This window comes from Fukomys damarensis, unplaced genomic scaffold (genome assembly GCF_012274545.1).
Source record: "Fukomys damarensis isolate Sample0158 unplaced genomic scaffold, DMR_v1.0_HiC HiC_scaffold_19, whole genome shotgun sequence".
Classification (NCBI taxonomy): domain Eukaryota; kingdom Metazoa; phylum Chordata; class Mammalia; order Rodentia; family Bathyergidae; genus Fukomys; species Fukomys damarensis.
Window position 1 is genome coordinate 54,617,179 of NW_022900931.1, and position 12,811 is coordinate 54,629,989.

The 12,811-nt window shown below is 38.2% G+C and overlaps 1 protein-coding gene and 1 long non-coding RNA gene across 5 annotated transcripts in view; one reads left to right on the plus strand and one right to left on the minus strand.

Moving 5' to 3' along the window:
* Positions 1 to 12,811, minus strand: part of Slc7a9 (solute carrier family 7 member 9) — a 31,987-nt gene that overhangs the window by 527 nt on the left and 18,649 nt on the right. The window contains exons 12-13 of one of the 3 annotated variants that reach the window (XM_010640969.3): positions 2,467 to 2,641; positions 431 to 538 (exon numbers count right to left, since the gene is read on the minus strand). In XM_010640969.3, coding sequence (XP_010639271.1) covers positions 474 to 538; positions 2,467 to 2,641 — 240 coding nt within the window. In that variant the 3' untranslated portion in view covers positions 431 to 473. Of the gene's footprint in view, positions 1 to 4; positions 2,005 to 2,466; positions 2,642 to 12,811 lie in introns of those variants that run through there. The other 2 variants (XM_010640968.3, XM_010640967.3) reach the window with 2 other exon arrangements.
* The window catches only part of LOC104874015, a 12,966-nt gene continuing 3,839 nt past the window's right edge, over positions 3,685 to 12,811 (plus strand). Inside the window, exons 1-3 of one of the 2 annotated variants that reach the window (XR_783627.3) lie at positions 3,685 to 3,905; positions 8,645 to 8,994; positions 9,326 to 9,363. This is a non-coding gene — a long non-coding RNA (uncharacterized LOC104874015). Of the gene's footprint in view, positions 3,906 to 8,644; positions 8,995 to 9,325; positions 9,364 to 12,811 lie in introns of those variants that run through there. The other variant, XR_783628.3, reaches the window with a different exon arrangement.

Sequence of the window (12,811 nt, forward strand, 5' to 3'; positions counted from 1 at the left end):
TTTGAAAAAAAAATTTTTAAATACTTGCCACTAATATCAAGGCAAAAATATTACCTGATTTATAGGAGTAGCCTTTATAGATCACTCTTATCTTTTTATTTTAAATTTAATTTAACTTATTTACTTCCAGTGCTAGTGATGGAATGCAGTGCCTTGCACATGCTAAGGAAATGCTCTGCCACTGAGCAAAACCCCCAGTCCTGCTCTGTGTTTCAGTGTGTTGTATCCTTATTAAATAGTTCTCTCCAGAATGGTGAGTTTTATGCAACCTGCCACCAGCCTTCTGTTAGGTGACTCTTCTCTTAATAACTAACACACACCTATCACTCCTCCTGTCTAGAACACCACCCATAGTATTAAGGTTATCTAAAAATATTATATAAACATCTGAACACTTTTCATAGGAAAAATAACCACAAATACTGCTTACAAAAATAAATTCATCATAGCTTTGAGCTACAGAAATGCACTTGTTACTCCAGGTCTTTCTCTGGTGGGACGACTTCCATCAGCATCTGTAGGTACATAGTAACTGGCTCTGGAACACAAGTCAGCAAATCATGACAGTTAGAAAAATGTAGCTGAAAGGCTTCACTGTGCTTGTTGGTGATATTCTTACCCCGTAGTAGTATGTTCCTCTTACACCTTGCACTTGGGACATCTGGTATTTAAAGTGAGTCAGAACTATCCTACTAGCTGTGTTCTTTGGGATTCACTTATTTCCTATTCAGGAACTGGGAACCTTCTCAATATTTTATTATCTCCTCAACAATTTACCCAATAGGAAAAGTATGCGTGACTCATATGTGGATGTATTTACTGCCACTGACCAAGTGGCGAGTAGTCTGAAGTCACTGAGACTGCTTTTGTTTGAAATAGTTTTTTATGTTCACTAACTTGACACAACTGCTTATCAGTTTTTGGAGGGAACAGCTTGGTTAGATATGCGAGTGGCAAGAAGCAAATCATATTTTGTACCATTTAGGTTGCAAGTCATCCTGCTTAGGCTCTCTGTCAGTCTGATCAAATCCAAGCACATTTCTGAAGTGGAGAGTGGGGGTGGATTTCACTAATTTTCTTTTTTTTTCTATAGGTGTGTGCCTGCAGCCTATCAGCTGAGGTTAAGAGCAGAGCAAAGAGGCTGGGGGTAGAAGGAACTAAGTAGAAAAGCAGAAAGTCCTGGATGGAAATGACACTCATGTTATGCTTTGTTTTCACTTTGCTAATTATAGAAAATGAATCCTCTCTCTCACCTCTGGCATTGCTGTCAGGTAAGTGATGGTCCCTGACTCCCCAGCTGGGGAAGCAGGTGGGGAAAGGCTCTGAGGACAGACAAGCTCACCCACTTTGGCTGTGCTTGAGTCCCACATCTATTTTCCTGTCTTCTAGTTGGGTTTTGCTCTTTCATACTTCTCTAAGTTCTATGTGAATTATGGATGGATGGATAGTTATTTTCATTTTCGAAGTTGCAAGTACATAAATAACCTCATAGGAGGCCTGCAGAGTTCTTTCCTGGCCAGATAGGCTGACAGGAGCAAGGAAGAGGTAAATAAATATCAATTAGCTGGAGTGTGCCGGGCACAGTGCTGGATCCAGGATGATATTGTGTACTGCCCCAATTCAAGGCACTCAGAGCAGAGGAAAAAAATGGGCCATTGATTGCCTCCCAGGTGAGGCTGCTCAGGAGCTCTGAAGGTTTCCCAAAACCAAGCTACTTGGGAGATAAAATATTGTGAGTATAGTACAGTTATCAGCTTTAAAAATAGGTGTAGTTTCAGTCTCTCTCACAGACTTCAGCATAATGCTTCTTTTTAGACGCAAAAATACACAAATAGCTAAAGTTGTGTTTGTCCTAAGATAGATGAGGGTCGGTCAGGGCTGCAGAATGAAGAGTGACACCAGTGTCCTCAGCGTAGGAAGGCTCAGGACCTTTCTCCAATTACCCAGTGTCAATTTGCCCACTCTGGCATGTCCTGGGGAGGCTCTTAGATGATGTTTCTGCAGCTGTCAGGAGAAAATAATGCTCTGGAGATGAGAACATATTCCATACTACTGAGCTGTCCACTCAACAGTGGATTAGATGGAAATTTGTGTTAAGCGTACTTTACAAATAAAACAAAAACAGTGCTTTTCCTTCCTGCTTGTTAGTCATTAGCAGCAATGAAAGCCAGGTGTGGTGATGCCTGTCTGTAATCCCAGCATTGTGGAGGCTGAGGCAGGAGGATCAAGAATTCAGGGTCAGCTTGAACAACTTAGTGAAAGACAACCCCATGACTCCCGCCCTCCCAAAAGGAAAAAGTTCAGGGTTGAACCCAGAGGCTCTGCAGTGAGGGAGAAGGTCATATGTCCTGAAAAGATGACATCTGCCTGATCCTGTGATGAGGGTATGTGCAGGATAAGAGGCAAGGTGGTTCGCTGGGCTGTCTGCCTTTCTGTAATGTCATGCAGCCTTCTGGTGATACTTACTTGAGATTTTCTGAGCCCATCCAAACTTGGAGTAGACAAAAAGGAAGTAAAATATAAGGCCACTTAGTATAAACAACACACAGTAGAGGTACTCCCAGGTAGGCTTACTGATGATCGGGGCCAGAACCAGGAACACAGAGAGTAGAATCACCAAGATGGGGATGAAAATAGGCACCTGCAAAGAAAACAGCAAACAGGGATCATGGTTTGGCTTTTGGTGGCAGTTGATTGTCCCACCTAAATACTCATGGAATCATAAGCAGGACCTTTGAAAGGTGATGGGGTTAGGGGTGTACTGTAACATACTTGCTGTTGGGAGCTGGGGCTGGTTGAAGAGGGAGTAATCGTGGGTGAGACACAGAGGTTCTAACTCTCCTGGCTCCCCCCTTGAGTATCAGCTTCCTGAATGCCATGAAGTAAACAGCTTTTCCTCCACTCTTCCCTACTGCCATGCTGTCCTAAATTGGAACCTGCTATTAACCAAAATGTGAGCTAAATTAACCTCTCTTCCTTTACATTGCAAGTAACAGGTATTGTGTCTCACTGAAGAAAGTGACAAATATATTGCTTATTTGTTTGAGAATATATGTTAACCTATTGAGTGGTAGGATTTTCAGAATTATACTGAAATAAAAAAAGGGACAAGTTTTAAGTAATGGAAGGAAAAAGAACACTCATGTGATTTTACATTGCATCTGATCCTAGCTTTGCATGATTGATTGTTCAGGGTGTAATTTAACTTGGTCTTGTCTTTCCTGTAGATAGGTAATGAGATAGAGGCATAAGGCTTGGTAGTTAGAGAAGTGAACATCTTTGTGTGACACATGGATGGAGCTTGTGATGTCAGATTGTCCCACATCTGAATTCCTGAGGCCTGGGAATGTCTCATTGTAACTGTCCCCACTGTAGCAATCATGGTTTAAAATTAAAGCTATTTAGTGGTTTCAGCCTCCACTGATCATTGCCTTGGTTATTTCATCAGTGGTTGTAAAATGTTAATTTTTGAATTCTGTCTTCTAGATTTAATTATTTGAAGTTCTACAATATAGAACTGCAGCTTACTCTAAATTGCAGTTTATATAGGAAAAGCATGATGATACTTGTTTTTTTTTTTTTTTTTTTTTTTTTTTTTTTTGGTTTTCAGAATGATGAGTTGGTTCCCTGAAACCTCTAGTGGTGACTAAAACTCGTGTGTTATGTATTTGTGGATTTCAGGATTTCAGCCCTTTGTAGTCATTTTTGCTGATATTCTGAATGTCCTGTCCATACCAGCAGGATCCCTGTGAAACTGGCTTTGGACACTGTGGTGTAACCCCAGAGCTCTTCGGCAGCTTTTCTGCTTTGAGTGTGACAGGATGTTCCAGATCTGGATTCATCTACCTCTCTAGAGAACTTGGTATCCCTTTCATGAGAAATGGGATGTAAAGACGGTAATCTGGGTGAGTGGAATATTTATTGTGCTTTTAGAAAGATAGAGATAAGCTTTTAAGGAGGGCAAAAATTTCATGAATTCATACTGTACAAATGTAAAATCACATGAGTGTTCTTTTCCTTCCATTACTTAAAACTTGTCTCTTTTTTATTTTCAGTATAATTCTGAAAATCTTACCTCTCAATAGGTTAACATATATTCTTTATCCTAGTATGTATATATATATTAAAATTCAAAATAACTGTACTGTTGCTACTATTATGAATAGTAACATTTAAGATTTTTTGTGCACTTCTTTTTAACCACAGAACATAACTCACAATGGACATGGACATTCATTTAAAGTACTATAATATTAGTTCTAGTGCCTTATTTCCTTATGTGGTTATGTTACCTGCATGTTAGAGAGTGAGGTTTATTTCCATTTTTCCTTAATATTTGTTTTGGTTTTTAGTATACTTTTTTACTTGCTTCTACTTTTTTTCTCCAAAACTGTGCAGTAAACTGAGGGTCTTCAAGATTTTGGCCTTACTGTGTGTGTGTGTGTGTGTGTGTGTGTGTGTGTGTGTGTGATATTACTTGCAAACATTTTTCCTTTATTTTAGAAATGTGTGTTTCTTTTTCTTTTTGGTTTATTAGGAGGATACTTGTATCAGTATTTTTCCCTTACTACTTTTGCATTTTGAGTTATAGCAAACTATCCCATTTATGAATTTAGAAATTGTTTTGTTCATGCAGCAGTGCCATAATATTTCAGTTTTAGAACCTTGAAAAATGCTATTGTTTTTAGAGTTTTCTTTCATAGTCTTGCTTGAATGTTCTTCAGTGTGAATTTGGTAATTAACTCATGCAGCCCCAAAGGGGAAAAGCATGGTAAATTTTATGATTACAGTAAATGTCTAAATTAAGGAACACTGACATCTTCATGATATTGAGTTTTCCTATCCAAGAACATGTATGAATTTCCATCTGTCCAAGTTTACCTTTTATATCTTTCAAGAGTATTTTATAGGTTTTCAGGGAGGGGCCTATATCCTTGAAGTTAATAAGTTGTTTATTGTGTTCTGCTTTGGGGAATGAGATACTTTCTTCAGTTATTGTTCCACTAGAAACCACTTGCATAAAGGCTTTGGGTTTCAGTACGCTAACTTTATATATTGGGACTTTCCTATATATGATCTTCAAAAGAGGAAAGTTTGAGGCTTTTTTTCCCCCGGCAAGATTGAGGATTGGACCCAGGGTCTTTGCACTGGGCTACATTTTTAGCCTTTTAAAATTTTTTTTCAGAAAGAGTAAATCACTGAGTTGCCCAGGCTGGGTCTGAATTCACCGTTACCCTTCCTCTGGTTCTCAAAGTGTTGGGATTATAGGTGTGCACCACTACAGTCTGGTTTAGAGACTTTTTAATACTTGTTTTCTTCTCATTGCCTTGCAAATATCCTTAAAATAATGCTAAAAAGATAGGCTTGCCCCTTTGGCCCAGTGCGCCAGAGGAGACTAGCAGCAGTTTGTGACCCCCAGCTGCACAGGTGCCAACACAGCACTGTTTGTGCCCCTCAACCCCCGTGAACTAGAGAATGAGGGCCTCTTTGAGGCGCCTAGATGAAAATTGAAGCCCACTGGAAAGTGAAGAAAATGTGAGATAAAGGCATGCCACACCACCACAGTTGGCAAGTCAGAGGGACCAGCAACTCACATCAGAACTTGGTCTAACTTCAGGGGAAACTTCAGTGTTAAGCCCAGCAGGTGGTCAAAGATTTCAGCCTGGACCTTGCAGACAGGAATCAACCTGAACCTCAAGGGACAGCTGCTGAGACTAATTAACTTAGATCTGTGGACTCCTGCCCATGCTGTCTATTGTGTGAACAGAGGCATACCCTCAAAGAGGCCCTCTATTTCTATTTGTATTTTTCATTTTCAAAGCAGTATCTTTCTCTTTAATCATTTTTTTAAAATTTTATCTATTTTTTTCTTAAAAATTTCCTTTTAAAAAATCATCTTTTTCTTTTCTCTCTCTCCCACTTTGCTCCCCATTATTCTTCCTTTTTGCGTCTGTTCCTATCCTCATTCAATTTTCTTTTCTTTCTTTTCCTTTTCTTTTTCCTTCTCTCAATTGCCATTAGGTTTAAAAGAAAATGATTACAGTCCCTAGCCTCCCTATTGCTGTTAGTTTGTAAAGTGTATATTTCGTTTTGTCTCCTCTTCCACAGCTCTTAAGAGTTTGTGTGATTTTCCTGTGTCCTCTAACCTCACTTCTAACCTTTCTCTATCCTATCTATCTACCTCTCCCTCCCCAACTCCTTCTAAATCCCCATCCTGAAGGGTAATGTTGCCTTATTGAAGAGGTTATTCAAAATTTTGGGCTGCTCTTTGATTTTTATTTCATTCACATGGTTAAAGGTGATAGATTAATAACTACCACAAATTGTCATTTTCTAAGCTGTGCTTGATGCTGTTGCTGACTGTATCACTTGGGCCAGGGTGTTGTGATTGATCCAGTCAGTTGTCCTCCCTGGTATAATGAAAATGAGATTGCCTCAGAGTCTTTAGAGACTCAAAACTTAAAGACCAGTTATATCTGGAAGATTGAAGTATTAACCCAAGAATTAAACCAAGGACAGTACTAATGACAAAAATAGAAATGAGAAGACATTTAAACAAGACACAAAGACTTCCACTTCACCAAAGGTAAACTGGGGAAATGAGGTGGAAAAGTCCGAGCGAGAGTCAACCATCTGGTCACCTGAATGGATAGCACAGGAAGTAAAAAAACAGATAAATGAGGCTCTAGAAAAATTTAAAACAAATATTCCCAAATAACCACAGAGATGGTAAGAATGAAAGACATGATTAGAGACTCTTTAATAAATGGTATGGGAAAACTGGCTTTCAACTTGCCAAAGATTAAGGAAAAGTCCGAGCGAGAGTCAACCATCTGGTCACCTGAATGGATAGCACAGGAAGTAAAAAAACAGATAAATGAGGCTCTAGAAAAATTTAAAACAAATATTCCCAAATAACCACAGAGATGGTAAGAATGAAAGACATGATTAGAGACTCTTTAATAAATGGTATGGGAAAACTGGCTTTCAACTTGCCAAAGATTAAAACCAGATCCCTATCTTTCACCAGTGCACTAAGGTAAAAAAAAAAAAAAAAAAGTGGATTAAAGATCTAAATATCAAAACAGAAACACTAAGAAAAGTAAATCACGTAGAACTCTGAAGACATTGACAGAGAAGACTTTATGAGCATATCCTCAGCAGCACGACAGCTTGCACAAAGAATCAACAGCTGGTATCTCATTCTATTAAAAAGTTTTTGCAGTGCAAAAGAAATCACCAACAGAGCTAAGAGACAACATACAATGTGGGAGAAAATGTTTACCAGCTACTCTACAGACAAAGGACTACTATCTAGAATATATAAAGAACTCAAAAAAAATCAGACCCTCCAAATACATAGAATTCAAAAATGGGCATCTGAAATGAACAGACATTTGTCAAAGAAGTAAAAGCAGCAAATAAATTATGAAAAAATATTCAGCATCACTGATCATTTGAGAGATGCAGATGAAAACAACACTGGGATTCCACCTTATCCCAGAAAGGATGGCTGCTATCAAGAAATCAAACAATAACAAATGCTGACAGGGCTGTGGGGAAAAAGGAATCCTCCTCCATTGTTGGTGGGAATGCAGACTGGTGCAACGACTATGGAAATCAATAATGGAGATAACCTCAAAGAAGTAGGATTAGAGGTTCTGCTTGACCCAGCTATCCCTTTGCTGGGTATCTTTCCAAAATAATTAAAAGAATCATACCATGTGATAAATGTGCACCCATGTTAATAGCGGCACAAACTTGGAAACAACCCAAATGTTCATCAACTGGAGACTGGATAAAGAAGATGTGGTTTTTCTATAAAATGGAGTACTGCTCAGCCATAAAGAATGAGAAACTAGAAACATTTATAGCTAAGTGGATGCACACTGAGGCTATACTCTTCAGTGAAATAAATAGGACACACTTGAATAAATACCAAATAGTTTCTCTGGTGTGAAAAACTAAAAGTATAAATAAGGTTCAAATGGTTTACTTGAGAGTGTGAAATAGGAAGAAAATGGCTAAAATAGAAGTGGGAAGGGGAGGGGAAAGGAAATAAGGGAAAAGAAAAAATGTGGAAAAATGAAAGCATAGTTTTTGTAAATAGGGAAGGGTGAAGCAGGGTGAAGGGAGGGCAGGGGTATGGGGAAAAAACAAGAACCAAGACATATCCCAATGATAAGATCCCATTGATAAATGTAACTGTATCGTTTGCTTTAAATAAACTTAATGGGGAAAAAACAATGCTAAATAATAGAAATAGAAGTCACTCCTGACTTTGGCAGGGATCTCTCTATTTAACAAGTAAAATAGATTTTTGCCTTGGAATGAGGCAAGGTAGCAGGAAAGCTGGCCATATGAGGGTCTGTTTATGACTTTGTCTTTCATATATGTTGAATTTTATTTTTTGTCTATTTTTCTCTCTAGGTATGTCAGTATAGTGAACTAAACACATCCATGAGTTAATGGACTTTATGACATTTAGCCACCCTTGCATAGACTGGACTTGTGACATTATATTTTTAAGTATAACGAATCCAGTTACTAGTATTATTCATAAGTGAGATTGGTCAATCATGTTTCCTTTTTATGCTATCCTTATAAGGCTTGGTATTGATACTCTGTAATAATTTGAAAATAGGACTTCTGGGAAAATGATGGTGCAGTATGCAGCAGTGAGCCAGCCTCTGATACAGAATCCACACGCTGTATTACAACAGCTTAGGGAGGAAAAAACGGAAGGAGGTGAATCCCAGAGACCCAGGAAGAATCTGAAGGGGGAATCATTGGAGCCCACAGAGAAAGTGAAGAGACAGACCTCAACACAGAAAAGGGAGGTGGCAAACTGCACTTCCACCCTGACTCCCAGCTTTCAGCATGAGAGGAAGCTTGAATCTACACAGATACATTGAGGGCAGGTGACCCCAGAGGCCGCCACACAGAAATGCAGCAGGGGAATGGAGCGATTGATTCCATGAACTACAACAGCTGGTGAGTAACTCCAGTCCAAATGTCTTCTACAGAGGGAGTATGGCCATACACCATTTTAGGGAGGTTCCAAATGAACCTGGGTCTTGGAGTTGTGTGCTGGGTTCTGCTCAGGGCTCCCAGAGACTCTGAGGCATAACTGAGAGAGAGAAATCCAGGGAAAGGGAGCTGAAGTCAGGGCAGCAAGAAACAACCCAGGGCATTGCAGGTTGAACAACTCAGGCTCCAGCCCCACAAGCAGAGGTCAGGATTAGCTTGAAGTTTTATAGAATTGAAAGCACCATCCTCAGCTATTCCTACTGTAGGCTTCCTATCTGCCCTGTTCTTCCTGCAGGCTTGTTGGAATTATGCACAGTCTTGCCCTGATCCTACTGAAGGCTTGCTGGGAACATTCAGTACAGATCTGTGCTCACTCTGCCTCTTATAGCTATCTAACAGTGACGTTGGAGACATACACTGAATCAAACACTACCACAGAACTGTAGATCCTAGAAGATAATCACAGGCTTGAAATCACAAAGAAATCTTTTCCCTTTGCTTGTGTTTGTTTTTCTTGATGTTTTTGTTTTTTCATGAGTGTGAACATTATTTTTAGGTTTTTTGTATTGCTCTTGTTTTGGTTTTGTCCTTCTTTCTTTCCCTCCTGTCTTCTTCCCCAGTTTTCCAAGGTTGGGGAGTTTTCCTTTATCCTTCAGCTTTGTTTGTAATCTCTTTCTCTTCTTTTCTCTAGTTTTTGCCTCATCCCTTTTCAGTTTTCTCCCCTGAGGATATCATCACTTTGTTGAGAGGATATTTACTGTATATAATTTTCTGATTTATTTTAAATAAATTTTTTTTCACTACCAGGGATCAAACGCAGGACCTTGTACTTTCAAAGTGGGCATGGTACCACTGAGCTAAACCCCTGGCCCCCTAGATTTTGTTATATAACTATAAATCTTTTACATACGGTTTAAGGAGGTGAATTAACAGCACAATTTGGAATTTTCTAGCTTGTGCTTGATGCTGATACTACTTTAGCTAAGGTGACATAGTTGTGATCAGTTGTTCTTTTGATACCAAGATTGTTTAGGGATTATAAACAATACCATAATCCAGTACCAAAGAACTGAGTGGTATGCCAAATAGTCAGCAACTTCTTATCCCTGATAAATTGAAGAGAGAGATTCAAAAGCCAAAAGCCAAATATACTCAGAAGACATCTCTGGAAAATAGGCATTACTAAGGAGGTCTCAATACAAGTAACAAAACCTACCTCCTATAAACAGGTTATAAGCATCAAAGCAGGAAAGAAATTTGAAAATTATAAAATGAGACATGGAAGCAAAATGCAGTCCCAGACCTCCAGCTGACCCAAGGAAAATCCAGGGGACATTGAAGTGGAGGAAATAAAAAGCCACCCAGCTGAACTTTCTGAAATAGTAGCACCAGAAGTAACACAGTGGGTGAATAACACCCTAAAATAAAACATGTCAGAAATAATTATGCAGATTACTAATGCAATGATAACCATAATCAAGGGCATGTTTAATGAATCTAGAGTAGAAACAGATGTTTAAAAATAGAGGAAAGTAAGAAAATGATGCAAATTATGCATGTCCAACAATAGGGAAGAAATGGACTTCATGAAAACAGATTCAGACATCCAGGATATTAACTTTTCTATTGAAAGTATATGCAACAGAATCAACCAATGTGAAGATTAAATATCAAATATAGAAGATGGGTTTATGGTTATTAATCATCAAAGGAAAAAATGAAAGATTCTATTTGAAAGTGGATTTCAAGCCAAGACTGATCAGAAGAGTGAAAAAACACTACATACTTAAGGGAAGAGATGATCATTTATGCACAGAAGAGCAGCACATCCAACTATATAAAACAGACACTAATGGATGTGAAAAATCAGATAAGCAGTAATGCAGTTAATAGGGGACTTCAATACCCCACTATCATAAATAGATCAAATTTGGCAGATACCAGAGTTGAACCAAACCTTTACAAATAGACTTAGTGAATTTCTATAGACTATTCCAACTCACAACAGAATACACCTTCTTTTCAGAAGCATACAGGACTCTCTCCAAAATAGACCACATACTAGTTCATTGGACATGTTTAAGTAAATGCAAAGAAATTGAAATTTTGCCATGCATATTGTCAGATCACAGGGCAATGGCACGAGAAACCACAAAAAGTATATAAACACATGGAAATTAACACCCTTCCAAACAACCAGTAGGTCACAGATGAAATTAAAGAAGAAATTAGTTTATACAATAAAATGATAATGCTAATAGGACAGCAAAACTCATGGGATGCAATGAAAGCAGTCCTGTGAGAGTAATTTATAGCATTGCATTTCCATGTCAGAACAGCACACTCAACCTGAAATTGAAAAAGTTCCACAAAAAGCAAGCTAAACCCAAAGCGCATATGAGAGAGAAAATTATAAGTATCTGAGTAGAAATCAGTGCAGTTAAGACTAAGAGAACAGAATAAAGAATCAGTGAATCAAAGAATGGGTTCTTTGAAGGATTGAATAAAATAGATAAACCCTTAGCCAACTGTATCAAAAAGGAAAAAACTCAAATCTGTGTAATTAGATATGAAAAGGACAAAATCGGGATCCTGGAGAAATCAGAGAATCATCAATGATACCTACCTTGAGAACCTATACTCTGTTTTTTAAAATAAATTTTATCCCATATCCCCCTTCAACCCCCCTCCCCTATGAACAAAAGCTTTGTTTCCATTTTTCCTTCTATGTTCACTTTTTTCTTGTCCCTTCCTCCTTCCTCCCTTGTTCCCCTTCTCATTTGAACAGTTTCTTCCCATTTACCAACATCCATTATACATTTCAGTCTTATTTCCACTTTTGATTTTTCACACCAGGGAATATGTGTATTTAAACATGTGTGTCCAATTTACTTAAGAGTATGGTCTCAAGATTCTTAGATACATATAAATTACCAAAGCTGAATCAAGAAGGTATAAAATTTCTTATTTGCCAATATTAGTCAATGAAATTAACTATCAACAAAGCACATCCTGACAGATTTACTGCTGAATTCTATAAGAAATTTAATGCCAGTACTCCTCAAATTCTTCAGTGATATTCAGAAGAAAGCAAAACTCCCAGACTAATATCTGGAAGCAAGCATTACCTTGATTCCAAAACTAGAAAAGGACCCAAATAGAAAAGAACTACAGGCCAATCTTCTTATTGAATATAAATCTAATCAATAAGATAGTGGGAAACAGAATGAAGTAAATCCTCAAGAAAATTATATACCACGACCAAGTAGGATTCATTCTAGGGATGTAGGGATGGTTTAACCTACACAATTCAGTAAATAATACACAACATTAAAGACCAAAGACAAAAACAACATGATCATCATAGATGCAGAAAAAATATTTGACAAAGTCCAACACCCATTCATGATAAAAATCTTACAGAAAATTAGAATAGGAGGTCTTTATCTCAATCTGATAAAAGCCATTTATGGCAAGCCAATAGCCAACATCATACTAAATGGTCAAAAACTGAGAAGTTTCCCTCTAATAGTAGGAACAAAACAAGGATGCCCATGGTCAAAACTTATGTTCAATATAGTGGAAACATTAGCTAAAGCAATTAGACAAGAGAAAAGAAAGGAGTATGGATAGGAAATGAAGAATTTAAGCCGGGCGTGGTGGCACACACCTGTAATCCCAGCACTCAGGAGGCTGAGGCAGGAAGATCGCTGTGAGTTCGAGACCAGCCTGGGCTACATAGTGGGTTCCAGGTCAGTCTCAACTACCCTGTCTCAAAAAA